At 30.0% G+C, this 20,145-nt stretch overlaps 2 protein-coding genes and 1 pseudogene across 2 annotated transcripts; 2 read left to right on the top strand and 1 right to left on the bottom strand.

The window, feature by feature from the left end:
* On the top strand, positions 5,553-5,715 carry LOC109129107 (annotated as a pseudogene).
* On the top strand, positions 7,361-7,876 carry LOC109129194. Its single transcript, XM_019236907.1, has one exon. The coding sequence runs from the start codon at positions 7,530-7,532 to the stop codon at positions 7,671-7,673; it is 144 nt and encodes a 47-aa protein (XP_019092452.1). The 5' UTR covers positions 7,361-7,529; the 3' UTR covers positions 7,674-7,876.
* Positions 12,363-13,832, bottom strand: LOC104746867 (adenylate isopentenyltransferase 7, mitochondrial-like). The gene has a single exon (XM_010468410.2). The coding sequence runs from the start codon at positions 13,666-13,668 to the stop codon at positions 12,676-12,678; it is 993 nt and encodes a 330-aa protein (XP_010466712.1). The 5' UTR covers positions 13,669-13,832; the 3' UTR covers positions 12,363-12,675.

The following is a 20,145-nucleotide window of genomic DNA, read 5'->3' as shown; positions in this document are numbered from 1 at the left end:
CACTCCGTAATTACATATATATTTTATGCATATATAAGTGTTTTTATGTCATTTTCAGTTGTATTCTTTTGAAAATATTTGTATTGAATCCTTTAGTCAATTTATACAATTATAATTAAGAACAAAGATTCGTTCAATTGAAAGTGTAAAGATATACAGATTAAAATTTAAAAGCTAATATATTTGTACCACACGTATTATAGTTATCATTCCATTTTTTATTTTTTTGTTCCACATTGCATGCATTCCGCATGTTGGCATCAACAACACATATGTCACTTAACTTTTATGAATTGTTTGTTACGTACATCTTATAGTTATCAATTAGTTATTTTATTTATTCGATGATTATCTATTTCTTGATATTTCATCAGTCCTCTATTAAAAGTGTGTGGACAAAATATAAAAAAAGAATATACATGCTAAAATGTCACAAATGTTTTCTTGTAAAATTTTGTCATAAAGAAGTTTTTTAAACTCTCTCATGCCTAATGACAATCTTTTAGTTTTTTAATTTTTTGACTGAATTAAATGTCATTTTATTCGCGCTCTAAACTCTCTTAATTGTTATCTTCAAAAAATTTATAAATTAATATTGATACAAAACAATTTGTGGTGGGTGGATTTAAAGGATATCACCACATTATTTCATATTTGTTTGTCATATCTTACATGTTTCATAATTATTTTTATATATTTCTGAATAATCTTTCTTACTTTCTCTCAATAATCTGTCTTACTTTCTCTACATATGCAATCTCTCAATATTATGAAACTCACTAACAAATGCAATTGCCACATTTTCATACTTCATTTGAGCTTGAAAACTTGAAGTAAAATATTAGTTTTTTCAATTAAATTAATATTTTATCAAACTATATATTAATTTTGCATTTTGTCACAATTGATAGGAATAGATGTTCCTCGCTCAGCATATGTACCAACAACGCTAGTAAAAGGTTTTCTCTCTCTTCTCTCTCTCGTATCATTTAGAGAGAGAAAGCAAAATCGATTTCGCCGTCCCGTTAAGTCGGGCTTCCGTCTGATATCGCCGGTTTCTTTTAACGGTGATGATCAGCTTTCGTCCGGTAACGGTGGGTTCACATAATCATCGTTGGCCGGCTCGCCGTGGCTCCCAGAGTCTTCTGATCAAATCCGCTTCATGTTAGACTACAGAGTATTGCATGTCTCATCTTCCGACGTTCTCCGGTGTTTCTCATGGCCTTCAACCAATCATCCCATGGCCATCCATAATAGTTTTTGTGGGTGGTGCTATGGTTAAGGCGGCTTTTTCTAAGCTTCCTCCACTCGAACCATTCTTCAGATCTGGGTGAAATCTGATGGTTCTTGGCTCCTTCATACCGGATCCAGTCAATTGAATTATTGACATCACCGGTCTAGGCAGCTTTCGACGGTTTTAATATCTTCGTTTGAAGATCCGTCTTGCCAATCGTTGGTAGCCCAAGATATCTCACTATCGAAGTCTCCACATAATCAAGAGAGGACTATGTGACCAGAAGTTTAGCTCTGATGGTGTCCGCTTATCGAAGATGCAGAATCAAGCTTCAGGTTACAGAAATTAATTGGAAAATTGAAGAAGTAAGGGGCAAGGTGATAATCTTTGTAGCTTTGTTGTAGATTTGATCTTTTATCTTGATTTTCGGATGGTTGTTTCCGTTAATCAATCTTTTGAATCCGGAAGTTTTCTTAAAACTTGCCGGCTTGTGTCCGAAGGGGTTTCGACCCTTGTCGGCTTAGTATCCGGAAGGTGTCAATTTGAACCTTGCCGGCTTTATTGTTGTACTTTTGTGTTCAGTCTTAGAACCGGGGAAGGTTTGTTTCCGCCGGCAAAATTCCGAGGAGTTTAATATCTCCTTCGGCTCTGTAACATGTCGTTTCTCTTCCTTCGTTTGAAGGTAAAGTTAATAAATATCCCTTATGAGAAAAAAAAAAAAAAGATGTTCATCGCTTACATTATTATCACATGTATTAAGAATATCTTAAATATTTAGTTAAGATTTTGATAAATCAGTATGATAAATATATTTATGCTCGTCAATGTCCATATATAATTTTAACTTAATTAACATATATTATTATTTTATTAAAAATATTAATTTATTAAAATAAGTTTTGGTTTATCCAATTTGGTTACAAGTTGGAATCGATTGGGTTTATGTTGCGTACTTGAGTTAGATTTAGATTGATGAGGTATTTTATAATTTCATATATAGTAAGGGTAGTTTGTGTTGTTATTTTAATAAATTAATGCTTTTAATATACAAAAAAAATATATATATCAAATATCAAAAAATTGAGTTTTTCTTGGTTGACAAAAAGGTTTTGGGTCTAAACTTGTACATTCTGTCAAATTGGAGACCACATCATATAATTTAGGTCCTGATTGGTAGGAGACTTTTAAGACTTTAAAACAAATAAAAGACTTAACAGCCAACAATTTGTCAATCAGACTTTTTTGACTTTTATTTTTTTTTTAAGTTTTGTAAGCCATTTTTCTTTTTCTCTTCGTTGTTTACTCAGATTTTTTAAAGTCTTAAATTCAGGCTTTAAAATTAAACAAATATAAAAACTTTATTTTTTTCCTCTCATTATATTTAAAATCTCTCCACAAGTTTATATATATATTTTACATAATTTTATTTTTATAAATTAATTTTCCTTATTTTATTCTCTTTCTTTTAAGATTCATTTCAATAATAATTATTTTTATTTTCATTATTATCATTAATATCATCATTTTAATAATAAAAGTAACCGTTATCGATTTAAAAGCATTTGTTACCAATCAAATTTTAACAGTTAAAATTTTTAAAGTTTCTACAGTTAAAGCATTTACAGCCAAATTCTCTACAGCTAAAATTTTAAAGTTAAAGTCTTTACAGTCATAAGTAACAACCGTTACCAATCAAGGCCTTAGTCTCATCAGAAATGTCAATCGATTTTTGTAACTTTTTTTTTTAACATCTGATTTTTTCACCTTTAAATTTCTTTTGGTACTTTCCAGTCGAGCTAATGACACTTAGTAAAAAAATGAACTTACAAAAATGGTAAATGAGTAAAGTAATACTATTATTATTGTTATTATTGTATTTCTCTTTTGTGTTGTACATGAAGTTACCTAGTGTATTTAGGATTGATGAGTAATAAATATTATTTCGTATATTTTTATGAAATGACTAGTATTTAAATTTATTTTATTAACTAAGTTTTTCATATCCATTCATTTTTTCCTTCCAAATCTAATATCTTATTGATTTTTTGAAAATGATAAATAGGTAATTTACATATGTTATTAAAAATTAATTTTATATACGATATACGAAATTCCTTAGATGAGAAATAAAAAATGGTGATGATTTCAAGGACAATACGTCCATTAAAAATGTAGTTTTTGAAACGTCAGTGAGAAACGGATTATGTTTCTCTCTCTCTATATATATATATATATAATTATATATTATTCAAAATAATTTGAACCATTAACTAAGTGATAGATGTGATTTGATTTTCTCGTAACATTTTTAAACGAGATGCCCTCTTAAAAACCTGGTGGATGGAGATACTCTAATAAAAAAATTGCAATATCTATTTAACTTTCTCAAGCATGTGGCATCTATAAATCATACTAAGAAAGTGTCATTACGATCACCTTCTAAAATTTCACAATTTTTAACAAGATCTAAATCATATCAATGTCTCTGGTGGTGATGAAATTAAAAGAGCATACAATATATCGGAATATATTATTTATACCCAAATCTGTGAATATATTTACATTGCTTGATTGAGATGATTAGTTTAAGCTGTATTATATGCTTTATATCTTATATGGCTAAAATAATGACTAGATTTTTTCTCAGAGGTTGGATTTCTTATGATTTCATTATTACTTTTATGTATAAGTTTTGGATTAAATCTATAGTTTCAATCGAGAAACCTCATGAAAGAAAAATGTGGTGCGGATTAATTAAAAAGAGATGCAAACTTATTTTGGAAGACAGGAAGATTATATGTTTTGTGCTGTGCACACGATATGAAACAGACAGCTTGTAGGGCTAATACAACCAATTGAAGCTAATAGTTGAAGATAAGTCATAAACAGAAAACGTGGCTGTCTTTTACTATCACTATTTAGTTTTTGTATGTGTGTCTGTTTGTTATCATTGTTATGGTTTATCCAAATTAATATTCTTATTATGTTTGGTAAAAGGAATTCTTATTTTTCTTGAACATGCATATTTATACATATTTAGCTCAATAAATAAATAAAATAATTGATCATGTTTACAGAGAACAACCTATAGGATTTTTTTTTTTTTTTTTTGTCAACAACAACCTATAGGATTGTGAATATATATAACACAGAAAAATGGAAGGTCTAATGTAGATTGTAGACATTAGCATTAATAAAAAGAACATGAAAAAAAAGATGATAAAGAAGAAAATTACATATAAAGAAATAAAAACTAAAAAAAAAAAAAAAAGATAATGTTAATTAGTTGAGACAATCGAACCAAAATTGAAAAAGTTAAGAAATGACAAGTTAGTGGAGGAGGACAAAAGTAGAGTGAGAACATGGAGGATGAGTTTAAGAATGTGTATCTATGCAAATATTCAAAGAGTTGTTGCATGACGATCAGCACGTGAACTTGCTTCACTCTCCTAGCTACAAGTGGACCATGTCCATCCATGCGCCAATTCATTATGCATGCTTTCATATGAATTGAGGTGTCTTTTGACATACAAAAAAAAAAAAAAAAGAAGATGAATATCATCAGCACGGATTATCTTTTAGTTCGAAAGAAAATAAATTCATGTTTCTTTTAATATCATCATTAGAGCTAATTTAAGATATCATATTTGGAGTGAATTTGAGGTTTTAAAATGATATTTTATTGTAGTGAGATTTTTTAAAGATGAATTCTACTGCAATATTAGTTTTCAAATGATATTTTATCACATTTGGAGTCAGTTCGAGATTTAATTAGAGCTTACACGCATCTGTATTTTTTTTGCTTTGGAAATTTCTTCTGTTTTATATATTATATATTTTTAAATGATTTAAAATGAGTGTAGAGTCATTTTTTGGGAAAATTAATTTTCCAAAAAAAATAAATTAAAATATTGGTTAATTTGCTGTAGTATATATGAATATTTTGAGGATTTATGACTTAAAGGAAGGATAAGAATGTTTGATTATGAATTGATATATCATTTAAGGAGGTCGTACTGTTTTTACATAGGGTTAGTTAATATCTAGCTAGCTAGTTTAATTTTTGTATGTATAGTTGTACATCCACCCACAAACACAAAACTCTATGGTGTAAATCATATACTATAACACACACAAAAATAAGTATCTTAAGCACGTAGGATTCCGACAGAGTTTCATGGTGTTTGGACACTTTGTATATACAGTGTTGGAGGTTGTGCTCAAGTATACAGGTGTGGGATTGTCGCTTCTTCCTTTGTTCGTACGTGCAGGTGCTTGCACGTATATATATGTATGCGTGTGTATGGTAGATGTTGCCATGTTGGAATCCAACATATCTGGAAACTTGATGAGTCAGGATGATGGAAAAAATGAAAGAGAGGTTGGAGAAGATCAAGAGGACGATGAGGCAAAATAAAGCAAAGCTTCATATCGTTAGAATTTGCATCACTATGCTTCTTTCTTCCGATGATAACTCTTAGCTAATCTTCTATGTCTTGTTAATCTTGATCTTCCAACTTTTTTCTTTTTAATTAGTTTTCTACCAAACGTCGCCATTTATGGTATAAATTGGAGAATAGTATAGTACTGTGTAAATCATTGGACTTGTACAAATCTCTTAAGCTTGAATTATACAGAAGAAATGTATTTTAGTTTCTTTGCAATTTTCAACGACATGATATCCTTAAAGATCTCATATCATAGTCTAGTATCACATTTTTCTTTTTTTTTTGGGACAAACTTCATAGTCTATTATCACTAAAGTCTAAACTTACCATAAAAAGTCTACAAAATCTATTATGATATGTAGTATTTAATTGATAGAGTGACTATAGTCTATACGGATACACTTATAACCTTATTGAATAGCTACGTACAATTATTGGAATTACAAAACCTATCACTTCAGTTCATTCTGTACAAGTAAATATACTATCAAACAACAATATACGACTAGTTTATTTATTTTCCACCACATGTATTATTTCAATTCAAAGGCTAAGACTTAAATTATGTACGTTATAATAATTAAAAAAAGAAAAACAAATAATGGTACTCGATAACCCGACCAGTACCAGCACCAATGGGTAACAGCTGCATGAAGATTACATATCCATGCATTATTATATTCGTTTATGCGTCGCATTATGAAACATCAACCAAGTAAAGTAGAAGGACGAAAGACACAACTGCTTAGTTTTAAGTTCGTTTTATGTCCCACACATCTTTACTCGTGAAAGTGATTAAACAAACGCATGATCCAAGACCCGACAATTAATTGAGTTGTGTTCATTATCTAGGGGTGTTAATTGGGACAGTCCAACCCGGTTTAGTTCCCAACTTGAATTATTATCTAAAATATCTTGTGAGTCGAGAGTTTCTTTAAATGCTAAATTTTTGTCCAAATCAAAAACTAAAATGGTTTAGTTGGAAATATATCCAAAACCATAGACCCCCAAAAAAAATATGGTAGCATTGGTCAAAAAGCCAAAAAGATAAGCGTATCTGACTGCCCTATTATAATCTCGAATCCTAAAAATCTATTGAAAGATAAGTTTCTTGAGAAATTAACTCTAAGTTTTAATATAAATTAAAGATAAGCCTATCTGACTTCCCTATTATAATCTCGAACCCTAAAAATCCTATTGAAAGATAAGTTTCTTGAGAAATTAACTCGAAGTTTTACTTTAAATTATTGGAATATAAGTTTATAAGAGATTTGTGTATGTGAGCCTCCACTCAAAATTTAATCTATAATAGTCACAATTTTAATTATCTCTACTTTTCTGTTTTGTTGGGGTCGGAAAAGGAAATACATTTTCAGAAAAAGTCTTCAACTTAGAATTGTCAAATCGGGCAAAATCGTACAAAAATATTCATGTAGTAACATGCATGCTCTATACGAATAGGAATTATATGTAAATGTACAAACACGTAACTGTTCAGTTTCCCTAACATTAGTTTGTTTTTCTTCTTTTTTTTTTTGGATAGAAAATGTGATAAGTGAGAGTGATAGATGGAAGCAAAGTGAGTGAAAGAAAAAGACAAGAGAAGCAAAACAAGTAAACTCAGCTTTGTCTTGTAATCTTCTGTAGAGTGGGATTCCACTCTTTTTGTTCATGTCACCTCTCTCTCTCTCAAACTCTCTCTCTCTTTAACAAACTTAATTACAACTTAAGCCTCTCTATTTATTCCACACCTCTCTGTACTTCTCCCTACTCATAAACAACAACACAGAGAGATCTTAACATTAAAACAATTAAAAGAGACGACAGCACATCCAGGGAGGTAGTCAATGAAGATGAAGATGTTGTTAAGAAGAGATAGATCGGGTCGGATATCGAAGCTCCGGTGCTGGGATTGGTGTAAAGAGCAGAGAACACGTGCGTACATAATCTGGAGGTGTTTGCTTTTCTTGTTACGGTGGGATGACTATTGACTAATGATCGAACAAGAATAGCTCGTTAACACACTATGTACAAAGTCTGAGGGAAAATCAATGGAGAGGATGGATTCAGAAATTTTGTTTTTATCTAATTCGAGTCGTTAGAAGTAACGTATGTGTGTATATGGGATTTATTGAGGTTTGTTTATGTAGTAGCTAGGCTTTCTACATATTATTAGTGTTAATTAGTTGCTTTATATAGTAATCGTAAGTAAATCTGACAAAAAGCTGATGTTTATTGGCTATTTAAGGATAAAAGTACTATATTAACGTTTTACCCCATATTGATTAAGAGACAGAAAGTTAAAAGACTCCTAAGTAACATAAAGTAAGCGTTGTAATATACTGTAGTCTATCACTTTGGTATTTTCCATAAAAATCAAAAAAAAAAAATGATCCATTACAAAGTTCTCTAAAGATGACTCGTTACACTTGTATTTGTCATGTAAAATAGATTGATTGGACATGTGAGGATATAAATTGTTCTTATATCACTTAAGTTCATGAATTAGTTGACTTAAAAACAGAAACCATTGCACACAAAAAAACTATTATGACCATTCAATACTGGGCAGATAAATACATTTGAAGTTTCGAAATAAAATGTTGATAATTAATACTGTATGATATGATTGTACAGCTACTTTTAATTATAACTTCAAATGATCTTTACTAGCTTTGGCACATAATTAGTATTCTCTTTTATAAACAAATGTCCAACATATTCAGATGTTTCAGTTAAACAAAATATGAGAAAACTATCCATGTTGTTGCATTGGATGCCTCCAAGACCAAAGCGTGTTTCAGAATTCAGAGTAAACAGATTCTCCGAGATCAAAGATCTCCACGAACTGGAAACGCATTTGAAACACGTCAATGACTTTACGGGTAGTCTACTTCTATGGTTTATGGATGGAGCGAAACAATCGACTTCATCTGGAAGTAACGATGAGAAATAGGGCTTTTTCTCCTTGGGAGTCAAGAAACCCCAAGAAAAAATTTCGTTCCTACTCCAACCATGGTTCCAATTACACTAGACTCTAATAAGTGGGAGATGCTGAAAAGACTGGGATTGGCTATGGGACTATAACACTTAAGTCCAAGAAGCCAAACGTAAGTCCAAGCCAATCCCAATGTGTTATTGCAAGCTCATGTATCTTAAGGTTTCCTTAGAAAGTGATATAAATAGGATTGTTATGTGAGCAAGAGATGTAACCTTGAGAGTTGTATTGAGACAACTCTCCTTCATCACATTTATGAAATATTAATCTACAATCTCTTTGTGTTTTATGACAATTTAAGAGCATGGCCACTAGTCGTTTCTCCTAAAGATACTCTCAATTAAAAATTAAAAAATAATAATAAAAGAAACCAAAAGGTGAAAAACATTTTTTCATTGAGCATCGTAATTAGAATCGTTTCTCTGACGTATGGTAGTTTATGATTAATCAATTTTTTTTACAGATTTATTATTTAAATATATAATAATATTTAAAAGAAAATAATTAAAATACATTATTTTGAGCAACGAAGATTGATGGCGATAGAGATGGTCTAAGCTCTTCCCCTTTTCTTTACATTTTTGCATAATAAAGCTCAATGAGCTATTTACTATCTTTTCTATTTCATTAGCCTCAATAAATCCTTTCTTGGATTGTCTCACACTTTGTACCCTAAACTATTATCAGGATTGGTTCAAAATTATGTGTTTCAATGGGCTTCCATTAGAGCTGGGCCTACGGGTTCTTGAACTCTATAAATTGTTTTGAGAGAATACATAGGATTGCGACATGCATGATAAAAGAAAATAGCATGTACTTGTTAGTAAAATTATGATGAGAATGAGATGCCCACGGATTACACGCATGCATAAGGACGAAAGTCACGGAACAGTGTCTCCAAAGGCTCCATCAAACACAAGTACACAACACAAAAGAAGGAAGAAGACAATGTGACGTGGAAATATATATTCTCTCATTGGAATAAAATTGTTTTAGAAATTGAAGTTTTCTTCTTTTTGTGTTTATGTGCTCAGAACTGAACTTTGGCATTAAACTTAGGTTCTCTCTTTGCAAAAGTTGATGTTGACCTTTTATATTCTTCTTGTACATATAGAAAAGCTAAGAATAATAAGAACCAGACTCCTAAACAAAAATGGGCTTTAAAAAGCAAAAGCACAAGTAAAAGAGACGAAGACATACCAAAATCGAAGGCCTAAAATTCTGCAATTGTAGATTCTAGATAGCTACGAGCATTGGTCATATATTCATATTCCCACTGTTGCAGTGTCAAAGTGTTGTAGTTATTTTCTTGTTTGTTCCTGAAGTTGTAACTCAACATCTAACTTATGCTTGTTATTGATAAAATATTTCTTCTAATTATTTATGTAAATTATTATTTGCTTAACTTTTACTCCATGCGTTTCATAATATAAGTTGTTCTCAAGAATTTTGTTTTGTTTTATATTATAAGATGTTTTTCAAAATTTTATGCAAATTATAAATTACGTTAAAATTTTATGATTATTTATATTATACAGTTTGTTGTGATTGGTTATTCGTAATAAAATAAATACTTCTTAATATGCATACTTTTATTTAAAATATTTTATATTTTGAAACATAGGAAGTAGTTTCAGTAAGTGTAAATATCAACATGGCGTTTTTATTTTAAAAAAATTCCTTGTAAGAAAATAATTTTGGTTAGGAGTATAACAAAACAGTTCCCTTAAAAATAGTGAGGACTAATTTGAAGATAACGAGATAAGCATGGCCCCGATATCGAATATATGTAGAATGCAATACGATTGATGGAAGAAAAGAAAAGAAAAGAAAAGAAAGCGGAAATTAAAGAGTATATAATATAACCCATTGAAATTGTACCAATAGAATCGGTATATTAAGAATAGCCAACATAAGAAGATTATTTATTTTCTTATTAATTATGTCAGGGAAAGATTCGCCATTTTCTGCAAAATATAATAACACAATTTCCATTTGCGTCACAATAGGATAAATATCAAATATTGAGGGGAATAAATAAAGAGCAGCTTTTGGTATTTGCCATGTTCAGTCTCAACCTTTGATTTGTCATATTTCATATTTTAAGCCCTAACTTGGAGCCATCATCATAAATATAATGTGAGTTAATAGTTTTAAGACATTTCTATTATAATATTTTTGGTGTGTGTTTGTGTGTCAATATATAAATTGATCTAGTTTACCAGTTGAGCAATAGTGATTACTGATTAGCCGACTGTACGTAGTATGTATTGGTTAAGGTGAATGAGAATATCGAGTCGTAAACACATTTTTTTATTCAGTGCTTTCAAGTTCATCTCAAATTACTAACCCCACAAATCATTATCAGAAGTTCACAACATCACAACTGTGAACCCAAAAAAAAAAAAAAATCGTTTAAAAATTATAAAACCAAAGAAAAGGGTAAAGAAAGACATCAGATGCTGTCTCCTTATGACATTTGTTTAGTGTTATTTAGTTCATCACCTCCTTTGTCCTTAGATGCGTTTATGACTTGACGTGTGTACAATCCCATTTAATGGATGGGTCCATATGAATATCAATTAACATCAAAACTAATAATACTCGATACAGAACATAAATTAGTGTATTATCGAAAGTAATAATATGAATGACTCTCACAACTGTACGAACGTCATTCATGATTGAATCAATCAGAGATTGATGCAACCTTCTCCACACGCTTTTGCTCTTGTGTACGGAAGATCCTAAGACTAAGAGCTGCGCGTGCATTTTATACAACTCTTTTGACATAGACTGCTTAACTCACTTCACTAGCACACCCCACGCGCTCTCTCTCTTTTCCTTGTTCTTTCTTCGATTCTTCCCTTTCCTTAATAACCTCAGGATTCTCCTCCTTTCACTTTTTTCTTTACTATGATTGTTCATTTGATTTACTTGAATTGTCCCAAACTTTGATGCTACATGAAAGAGAACGAGTAAATAGATGACTTAAAAGCCAGGATTCAAGTAGTCTAACTACCCTTGTTTCGTTTGTGCTTATATGGGTAAAATGGTCTCCAAAGTGGGATCCGAAAAAGATAAGTTATGTTTCACGTATGAAGATGTAATTTTCAGCATGATTCTATATAACCTATAGTTTACTGTCGGTTGTATAAAAAGATAAGTTATTGTATGGTTATTCTTGTTAAAAGATGTTCAGTATATCGTTTGATCTAGTAATTTGTAAACAATCAATCTCATATAGTGAGTTTCTAAGAAATACAGCTAAAACGTAGATTACTTACATTTTTATGGGTCGAACTCCTAAAATCCTAGTGTGTTATGTTCTGATTCTGTTCTTCTTCATCTTTCATTTGTTCCACATCTGGATTTGAGTTTGTAATTCATGTTAATGAATAATGAGTTTATGAGTGATTGATTCGTCTGTTTATCTCATTCATGATGTTTTCGACACAACAGTAGCCTACATACTAACACAATTATTATTAAATGAAGTATTTTTAATCCGTCTTTTGCATGTGAAATCTACGATAATATAAACGTGAACACAAACATATAATTAAATAAAATAAAAACAACGTATTTAACTGTTATAATTAACTTTTTAGCTTCAACCAATAACATGAATGCGTAAATTTAAGGCCAAGATATACCAAATACAACAAAAAAGAAAGCAATACAAAATAATTGCAATTTTTATATAAACAATTACACGTAAGTGTGTTATCGTGGCACAAGGAATTATAACTTTCGGTTATCATGAACTCGTGGTCAATAGGTATCAAACAATTAATATTAACCGAATATCTTATATACAAACATTTTAACAACCAAAAAAACAAAAAAAAAACTTTTTGTTTTCTTTTTTCTTTTCGGGGTAATATCTCACACCTGCGTACGTTGCGAAAACCTCCGTGGAATCACCACCACACATAAGAAATCTTTAATTCTCACACACCAAAAAGCTTCAAATGATCAAATGACAAAACTTTTCATATCATATTGTGGGCTCTACTTCCACTTCCTCCGCCGTAAGACGACGCCGCCAAACAATGCTCAACATCATCACTTTTAAGTTGGTTATGATTATTATAAAACTTGTCGACGATCCTCTCGCTCGGTCTAGCTACGAGACTATCCCAAGCCTCGTCTTGTTCTTCTACGTTATGTTTCATGAACACCTCAGTAGCGTCCACGCGGTGCATAGACAACTTCCACTTCTTGTTCAGACGTTGAATCTTTTTAAACTGTCGACAAGCTAATAACTCTGTGTTCTTTTTGATACATTTAACCGCTACGTCAAGCATCATTCTCTGTGTTGCACGGTCAACTATAGATTCGTAACGTAAGTATTCGTGAAGCTCCGAGACTCCGATAGCTCTTCGTATCCCCACGGAATAATCCGCTTTGGGATTGAATACTTCTCTCACTTCTTCGAGTAATCCTGTTTCCATCATGCGGTCAACGCGTTTTGAGACGAAGGAGTTGAGTACGGGTAAGGACACGTCAACCCAAATGAAACAGCATTCGTAGTTATTTAACAAGAACCCTGAGGTATGGTTTGCAAGTGCTTCAATGTAAGAGTTTGATCCACCGGCTACTATGGGAAGCTTATGGTTCGCTGAGAGTGTTGAGATTGCTTGTGACGCAAGGCGGCTGTACTGGATGGCCGTTAGGTTTCCGAACTCCGAGTCTAATACTCCGAGCAAGTGGTGAGGCACGCCTCGGGACTCTTGAGGGGTCACTTTGTTTGTAAGCACGTCGAGACCCTTGTAAAGTTGAATCTTGTCGGAGTTTATGATCTCTGTTTGGAAACGAGTTGCTAGGTCGATGGCGAGACGAGTCTTACCCGATCCGGTAGCTCCCATCACAAAGACGACTTTCTCTTTGGGATGGAGAAAAGAGTTGACATTGACCATAGATACTTTGTTCTTGAAGCTCAAGATTGGTTGTACCTGCTTCAGTGCTGATATTGAGAACTTCATGATGATGATTGACTTTTTTTTTGTGTGGGAAAAATATATGTTTTGTTGTTTAGTCCTTTTGGTAGACCACCTCAACGAGTCGTGAGCCGTCAAAAAACTTGCAACTTCTTAGGGAAGATCAGAATTGCGAGAATGAGAGTGAGAGATAATGGTGAATGGTAGCAAATGCTTTACAAGTATTTAAGTATGGAGGTATGAGGAGAGGATATATATATACACCATGAGCATAGCCGTGTTACCTCTGACTTTGGTCTACAACCTTATTAAAATAGATTTTAGAGGTCCCACCTATAGTAAACTTCACTAAGAGTAATTAGTTAAATTCCCTTCGTAATTTCACAACGAAAACTTAACAAAATTACCAGAAAGAAAAACAAAATCCTTTCACAACAAAAAATAATAATTAATACCCTTCTAGTTTGATCTTATGGGTTATTTAAATCAAAATTCTAGCATGCTTACAAAAGTTACATATAATTTAACTACGTATACTCTTTATATTTTTTAGATATCTTCAGTATATTTTTTGTGATAATTTATTATATTACTGTTGGTTCAACATGAACTTCAAATCTTAGTCATAACCTTATAGCAAATTTCACTGGGTTTATTTTCTTAGTGTAGATGACTTCAAATCTTAATTATAGCCTTTTGCCAAAAATAAAAAAAATAAAAAAAATCCTGAATTATAGCCTTATAGAGTAATCTCCAAGTATTTGTTTAAATTAAAGACACTATTTTAATAAAAATTTCTAAAATTGCTTAAGATCTGTGAAACCATATATGTATATATATATGGACTTGGATACAATGTAGAGAGACTTATAAGAGAGGGTCACAACTCACTAACCAGGGTTTCTTAATCTTTAAATGCGCATAATCAACAACAAAAGGTCACATCTATCTTGTTTCATTTTTATTCTTAAATTTACTAATCAAGTTTAGGCTATCTTTTGTAATTTGATCGGATTACAATCAGTCATTCAATTGATAAAAGAACTGAACTACACTTTATTTTAATGAAATATAAAATACATACTATATTGTACTTTTTTGGGAGTCATTCTCCTGGTCGAATCTTGAACACGTGTGTATCTATTACCCTCTTCGAATAAAGGACAGTGCTCTACTCCGATCCAATGCATATGTAGTAGTTAGATACACACACACAAACACTCTCGTACATGTATACACAAATATGAAAATTAAATATAAATTTTATAACACAAGTTTTGAATTCTTCTCCTGTCAGTAACTCAGTATATTTCAGTGGGATATAAATAAAGCAGCAAAGTTTTGCAAATCTAGGTAACATAAAAAATAAAGGTGCAAATTGTATGTAGTTTATCTAGGTAATGCTAAAAATAAAAGAAAAACCCAAAATTTATCTGATTTTAGTGATTCAAAATTTATCGAATAGAAGATGGATCCGATTCCAGCCGGTAACTAGAAACTCCCAAAGATTTGTGAAATGGGCTGGTAAATATAGTTGGAAGACAATTTTGTCTCAGTCTATATTAATTTTTATTTGTATAACCACTCTTAAAATTTTGGTTTGAATTAATTAATATAGTTTAAAAGTACCAAAAAAATTAGACGGTGTTATATGCATAATTTATCTGCCGTCATAAATTAGGAGGCTTTACGTCATTTCGGAGACAAAGCTGTTTCCAAGCAGCTGTGGGATACCACCAAAAAAAAAATTAATTAACGTTTAACAATATTATAGACCCACAAATTTTAATGAACACGTCTTACATTATATTTATATATTATTGTCACACGAGTGGTCTGTATGTAGATAAAATATCAAAGTCAAAGAGTTTTAAAGCTTCAACATAATTTTTGGTTAAACAAAAAAACATGAGTAGTGTTTATTGTTTCTACTTTCTATCTAACCAAAAGCAATAACAGCAGTAAACATGAACAAATTTTTAATTCGTTTGGTAATCATTTCTTGTAGTGATCCAAATATAAATAAGTGTGTAATACGAGAAATAGCCTCCAAAAAATAAGTTTCTTATATTTTTGCTAGTTTTGGCCTTTTGGAGTTTATATAAATAAAGATATTCCAATAAATAAATAACACCAAATACAAAAAAAAAAAGTTAGCTATGGTTAGTCAAATCAAATGGAGAATTTGTGGTTTTATAATAAGGATTCTCTAGGCTCTCAATGAATATTTTATTACTCATATATTCTTTTTGTTAATTTATTATTACTTTGTTCTATCCGTAGAATGAAACAACGTTGCCTATAATTTGAGTGGAGTTGATATTTTTGGAAATTAGTGTAAACTAGAATTTAATTTCCCAATTTAGTGGGTTCTGAATCTTCTGATGCTTAATTATATTTATGCAGTTGCGTAGTTTAATTTTGTTCAAACAGTAGGTCCTATACTCCTATTGATCATACAAAGTGGTAACATTTTTTTCTTTTCTAGTGGAAAAACAAGCGGCAAATGATATCGAATTAATTAGAAAAATAAGAACTAGCAATATGAAAGTACTGAAAATATTGCTTTCGACAATGTTAATCCATTTTATAACTGCTAATTTTTAATAATTTAATATATTTTGATATATTTTGTGATTGATAAATATTAAAGCTGTAAATTCCGTACTATTACCAAACAAAAAAATGATAAAATTTGTACCACAGCAGTTAGAATTACCAATCAAATTAATTAACTAATATATATATATAATCATATCATATTTCTATCAATGATATTTTCAAAAAGTATAAAAATAAACAATATTTTATATCTGAGGTACCATAACATTTTTTTTTTACAACAACAACAAAATAGACTCAAACAAGTTAATACAAAAAAATATTGTTTACATAGGTAATTAGATGCGGTTCAGAGCGAATATGTTGTGCCAAATTGTTCGCTTTACCATTCTGATTACAGGAAATTAAAACCAATGAAAAAGATGTAAACTCCTTTTTATCAAACTGAATCTCTTCTAAATAAGAGTTGAAAGTTGACCATTCAGAACGCGAAGTCACCATCTTCACTACATCAGAACAATGATCTATAAGAAAAACGATATTCTGAATGTCCGTCCCAATCATACATCTCATCGTCTAGATATGGCTTTAATCTCTGTATGAAGAAGAGTGAGACTTTGTCGGAGATTGGCAGACCCCATAGTAAGAGCCTCCCCCATAGAAAGAGAACAAAACCAAAAACCCAACCTCTACCTACAAATTGATCAATCGCTTTTCAAGAACCATCAATAAAACACAAATAATTTGTGCTATGTCGATCAAGCACCAGATTTTGTTAAAAAAAAATTATTTCAATAATAATTTACTACATTTAAATTCATTGATATAATTATTTTAAAATGACACAATTCAAAGCGGTCATATTCACTAACTTATCCTCCCCTTTACTCTATCCCACTGTTTTGATCATCAGTTAGCAAGTTAGCACAAAGTTTAACAGTAATGTGAGCTTATAATTTTGCATAAGTATAGTTTTAAGAATAATTTTAGTATTCCAAATTTTGCTATTTGAGTTTTTCACTATAAACATCTCAAAGAAACCCATTATTAATAAAAACTAAAATTAGTTATAATTTTTTTTTGAAAGACACTAATCAACAATAACTAATGGAGATGGTCTAATCGTTCTAATTGATTTCGTCTTATCTCTGCAATAAAGGTAAGCAAAGTTCACTTTATTTTTAGCCAGTCTAATTATTTATTCGTCTACTAGATTACATTCTTTATAAATATATAAAACTCGTGGTCTAAGTCAACTCGTATAGGAGTAGTCATGGCCTATGAGATTTAGTTAGACTTGATTAAGAAATTGCACCTCGACATAATGTGCCTCTTCACACATTTCTTTATTAATTTCAAGTACCATTTTAAATTAGAATAAACAAATATCATATTAAAACTCATAATGGAGCATAATCATCATTAGCTTATGAACCGTCAAAGGAGTGGTTCTAGTTACTTAAGGTTGCTTGCTTAATTTAAATAAGATTATCTTAATCTCATATGTTGTCTTCACATCAAGATTAATATATTAGACCCTCTCGTTCGATTAGCCGCTTCTTTAAATTTCTTAGTACACATAAATAAATTACAATGGTTTAAATTCAAATTACACTGGTATTGGTTTGAGATTTATAAAAATTTTTGAAGAGTTCAATAAAATCATTAAAAATGAATAAGTGAAAGATTGTTAAAGATTGCTAGAGAGTTTTGTTGATTAGTTTTCTAAAATCTTGTAAAGTCCTTCAAACAATCCCTGTATTTTTATGATACTTTTCATGACTTTATTTTGTAAAGAAAGTGTCTAATATCATGAACCAATAACATAATAATTGAAGTCATTAACAATACTAGATTCTTTTGTTTTAATTGAATAACACAAAACTTTTAATAACTTTATAAAAGTCTGAATCCAATAACCCAGATTTGTTAAGATTTTAAATGACTTTTTACAAATCACAAACTAATAACACTAGTTTAACAAAATCTTGATATAATAACAACAGATTCTACATAATATTTCAAATCTTTAAAACTCTATTCAAATCTTAAACCAATAACCCCCACTTATATAGCTTGAAATAAGGACTTGATTAGTTTCCCATAAACGTTATGTTTGCGAAAATCATTTTGAACGTTTTCTTAGCTTGAAATTACTAGACTGTGAAAGTTTTCTTAGCTGATATTAATGTTTGTGGTAGCAAGCGGTTGCAAATACTTGTTTTCAAAGAATTTTTATTTACTATATTAACACAACAACAAAAATACAACAAAATTTTCTTCTTTGTTATACTCCCTCTGTATCACAATAGATGATGTTTTAGGATTTTTACATATATCAAGAATAACATTTAATGTATAGCAATAAGTGTATTATTTATTTATAATAATATATTTTTATAATTATTAACCAATAATATTTCATCAAACTTTTAAATTCTCATTCAATAATTCTTGAAATTTGCAATTTTTATCATTAATTAATTAAAGTATACAGAAAATCATCCTTTCTGATACAAAATAAAATCCTACAACATCATCTATTCTGATACAGAGGGAGTATTATCTTATGGCATTGTTATTATAATACATATATATATTATTAACTAACTAATATATATATGTATATATATATATATAACTGTCAAGCATTTTCGTACAAAAATGTTCAAAACCTCTTAAAATAGTATATCTTAATTAGTTATATTACTATTTATTTAAAAGTGAATTTATATTACCATCTCCCTTCCTAAGGGGTTAGGAGACAAATTTTTAAAACATAAATTCATATCGAAGATGTTGAGAATTTCCATATATTTTATGCACTTATTTTCTTGTACTAGGAGTTTTTAATATTATTGATATTGATGTATTTTTAAAAAATGAGCAAAATAAGTAAAAAGTGAGTTATACATTGTAACTGCTGAATTCTGAATATAGTAAAAATCTATAATAACAGAAAATAGACATAGTTTTCACTTGCGATGAACTACAATAAATCATGTGTCTTTAACTTTCTTGTTTTTAGTAGTTTCATGAGGGTTGGATTTGAAATGCAATTCTTAAAATAAGATACATTTATTTTTAAATTAAAATTTACAACTTTTGTGTATTTTATTTCTCTAACCACCCTTATTAGTTCTATCCCTACCAATGTACCTAAAAGAATCGATAAAAAAATGTAACAATTATAGGATGAGGTACTAATTTTAATTATACTACGAATATAACGTAATTAAATAAACAAAAGTTGGAAAATAAAGGATGGATAAAAGCACAAATGATCGCATCATACGTGTAACCACACAATCTATGCGTTATATAACTCATCATATGAGTTTATTTATGTTTGCAAAGTTTTCGTCTTTACATTTCTAATGGAAGAATCATTAGGAACATAACAGTTCCTTCTTTTTTAACATTATCTATACAAAACAACTTGACCAAATATTATAACTTTTTAAGCATTATCTATTATATATACAAAATATTCCATAAACTATTTGTTCATTTTCTTATATTAAAGTTTCTTGTTTCTGGTTATTTAATTTCGTATGTAATGTGAAAGTTATATTGCAAATTTTTTAATAAAAATTTCTTATTTATTTTAGCTTTAATTTGGAGAATTGAATTACACTATAAGGCTTAAATCATTTTACTCTGATGTTTGATCCTGGTATCACCCTCTTCTAATTAGTTAAACTACTAATTTATAGTATAATTTATTCTGAAGCATAATATTCTATTACACATTTGAGTGTAATAGGAGCATTCGTCGACAAAAAGATCACCCTAAGATGAAAAACCAAAAAAAAATCTTGTAGTGGAAGTAGTATTGCTAAACTGATATTGTCAGCCGATGTTAGTGATAATCGGAACGATGGAAGATCCATTATACTAGAAATATTATATATTTATACCCTACTATAAAGATAGCTTAAATTTCCCAAAAAAAAAAAA

The sequence above is a fragment of the Camelina sativa genome, chromosome 15, assembly GCF_000633955.1.
Source record: "Camelina sativa cultivar DH55 chromosome 15, Cs, whole genome shotgun sequence".
Taxonomy (NCBI): domain Eukaryota; kingdom Viridiplantae; phylum Streptophyta; class Magnoliopsida; order Brassicales; family Brassicaceae; genus Camelina; species Camelina sativa.
The sequence above is the reverse complement of the archived record's forward strand: the minus strand, read 5'-3'. Positions and strand labels throughout refer to the sequence as shown.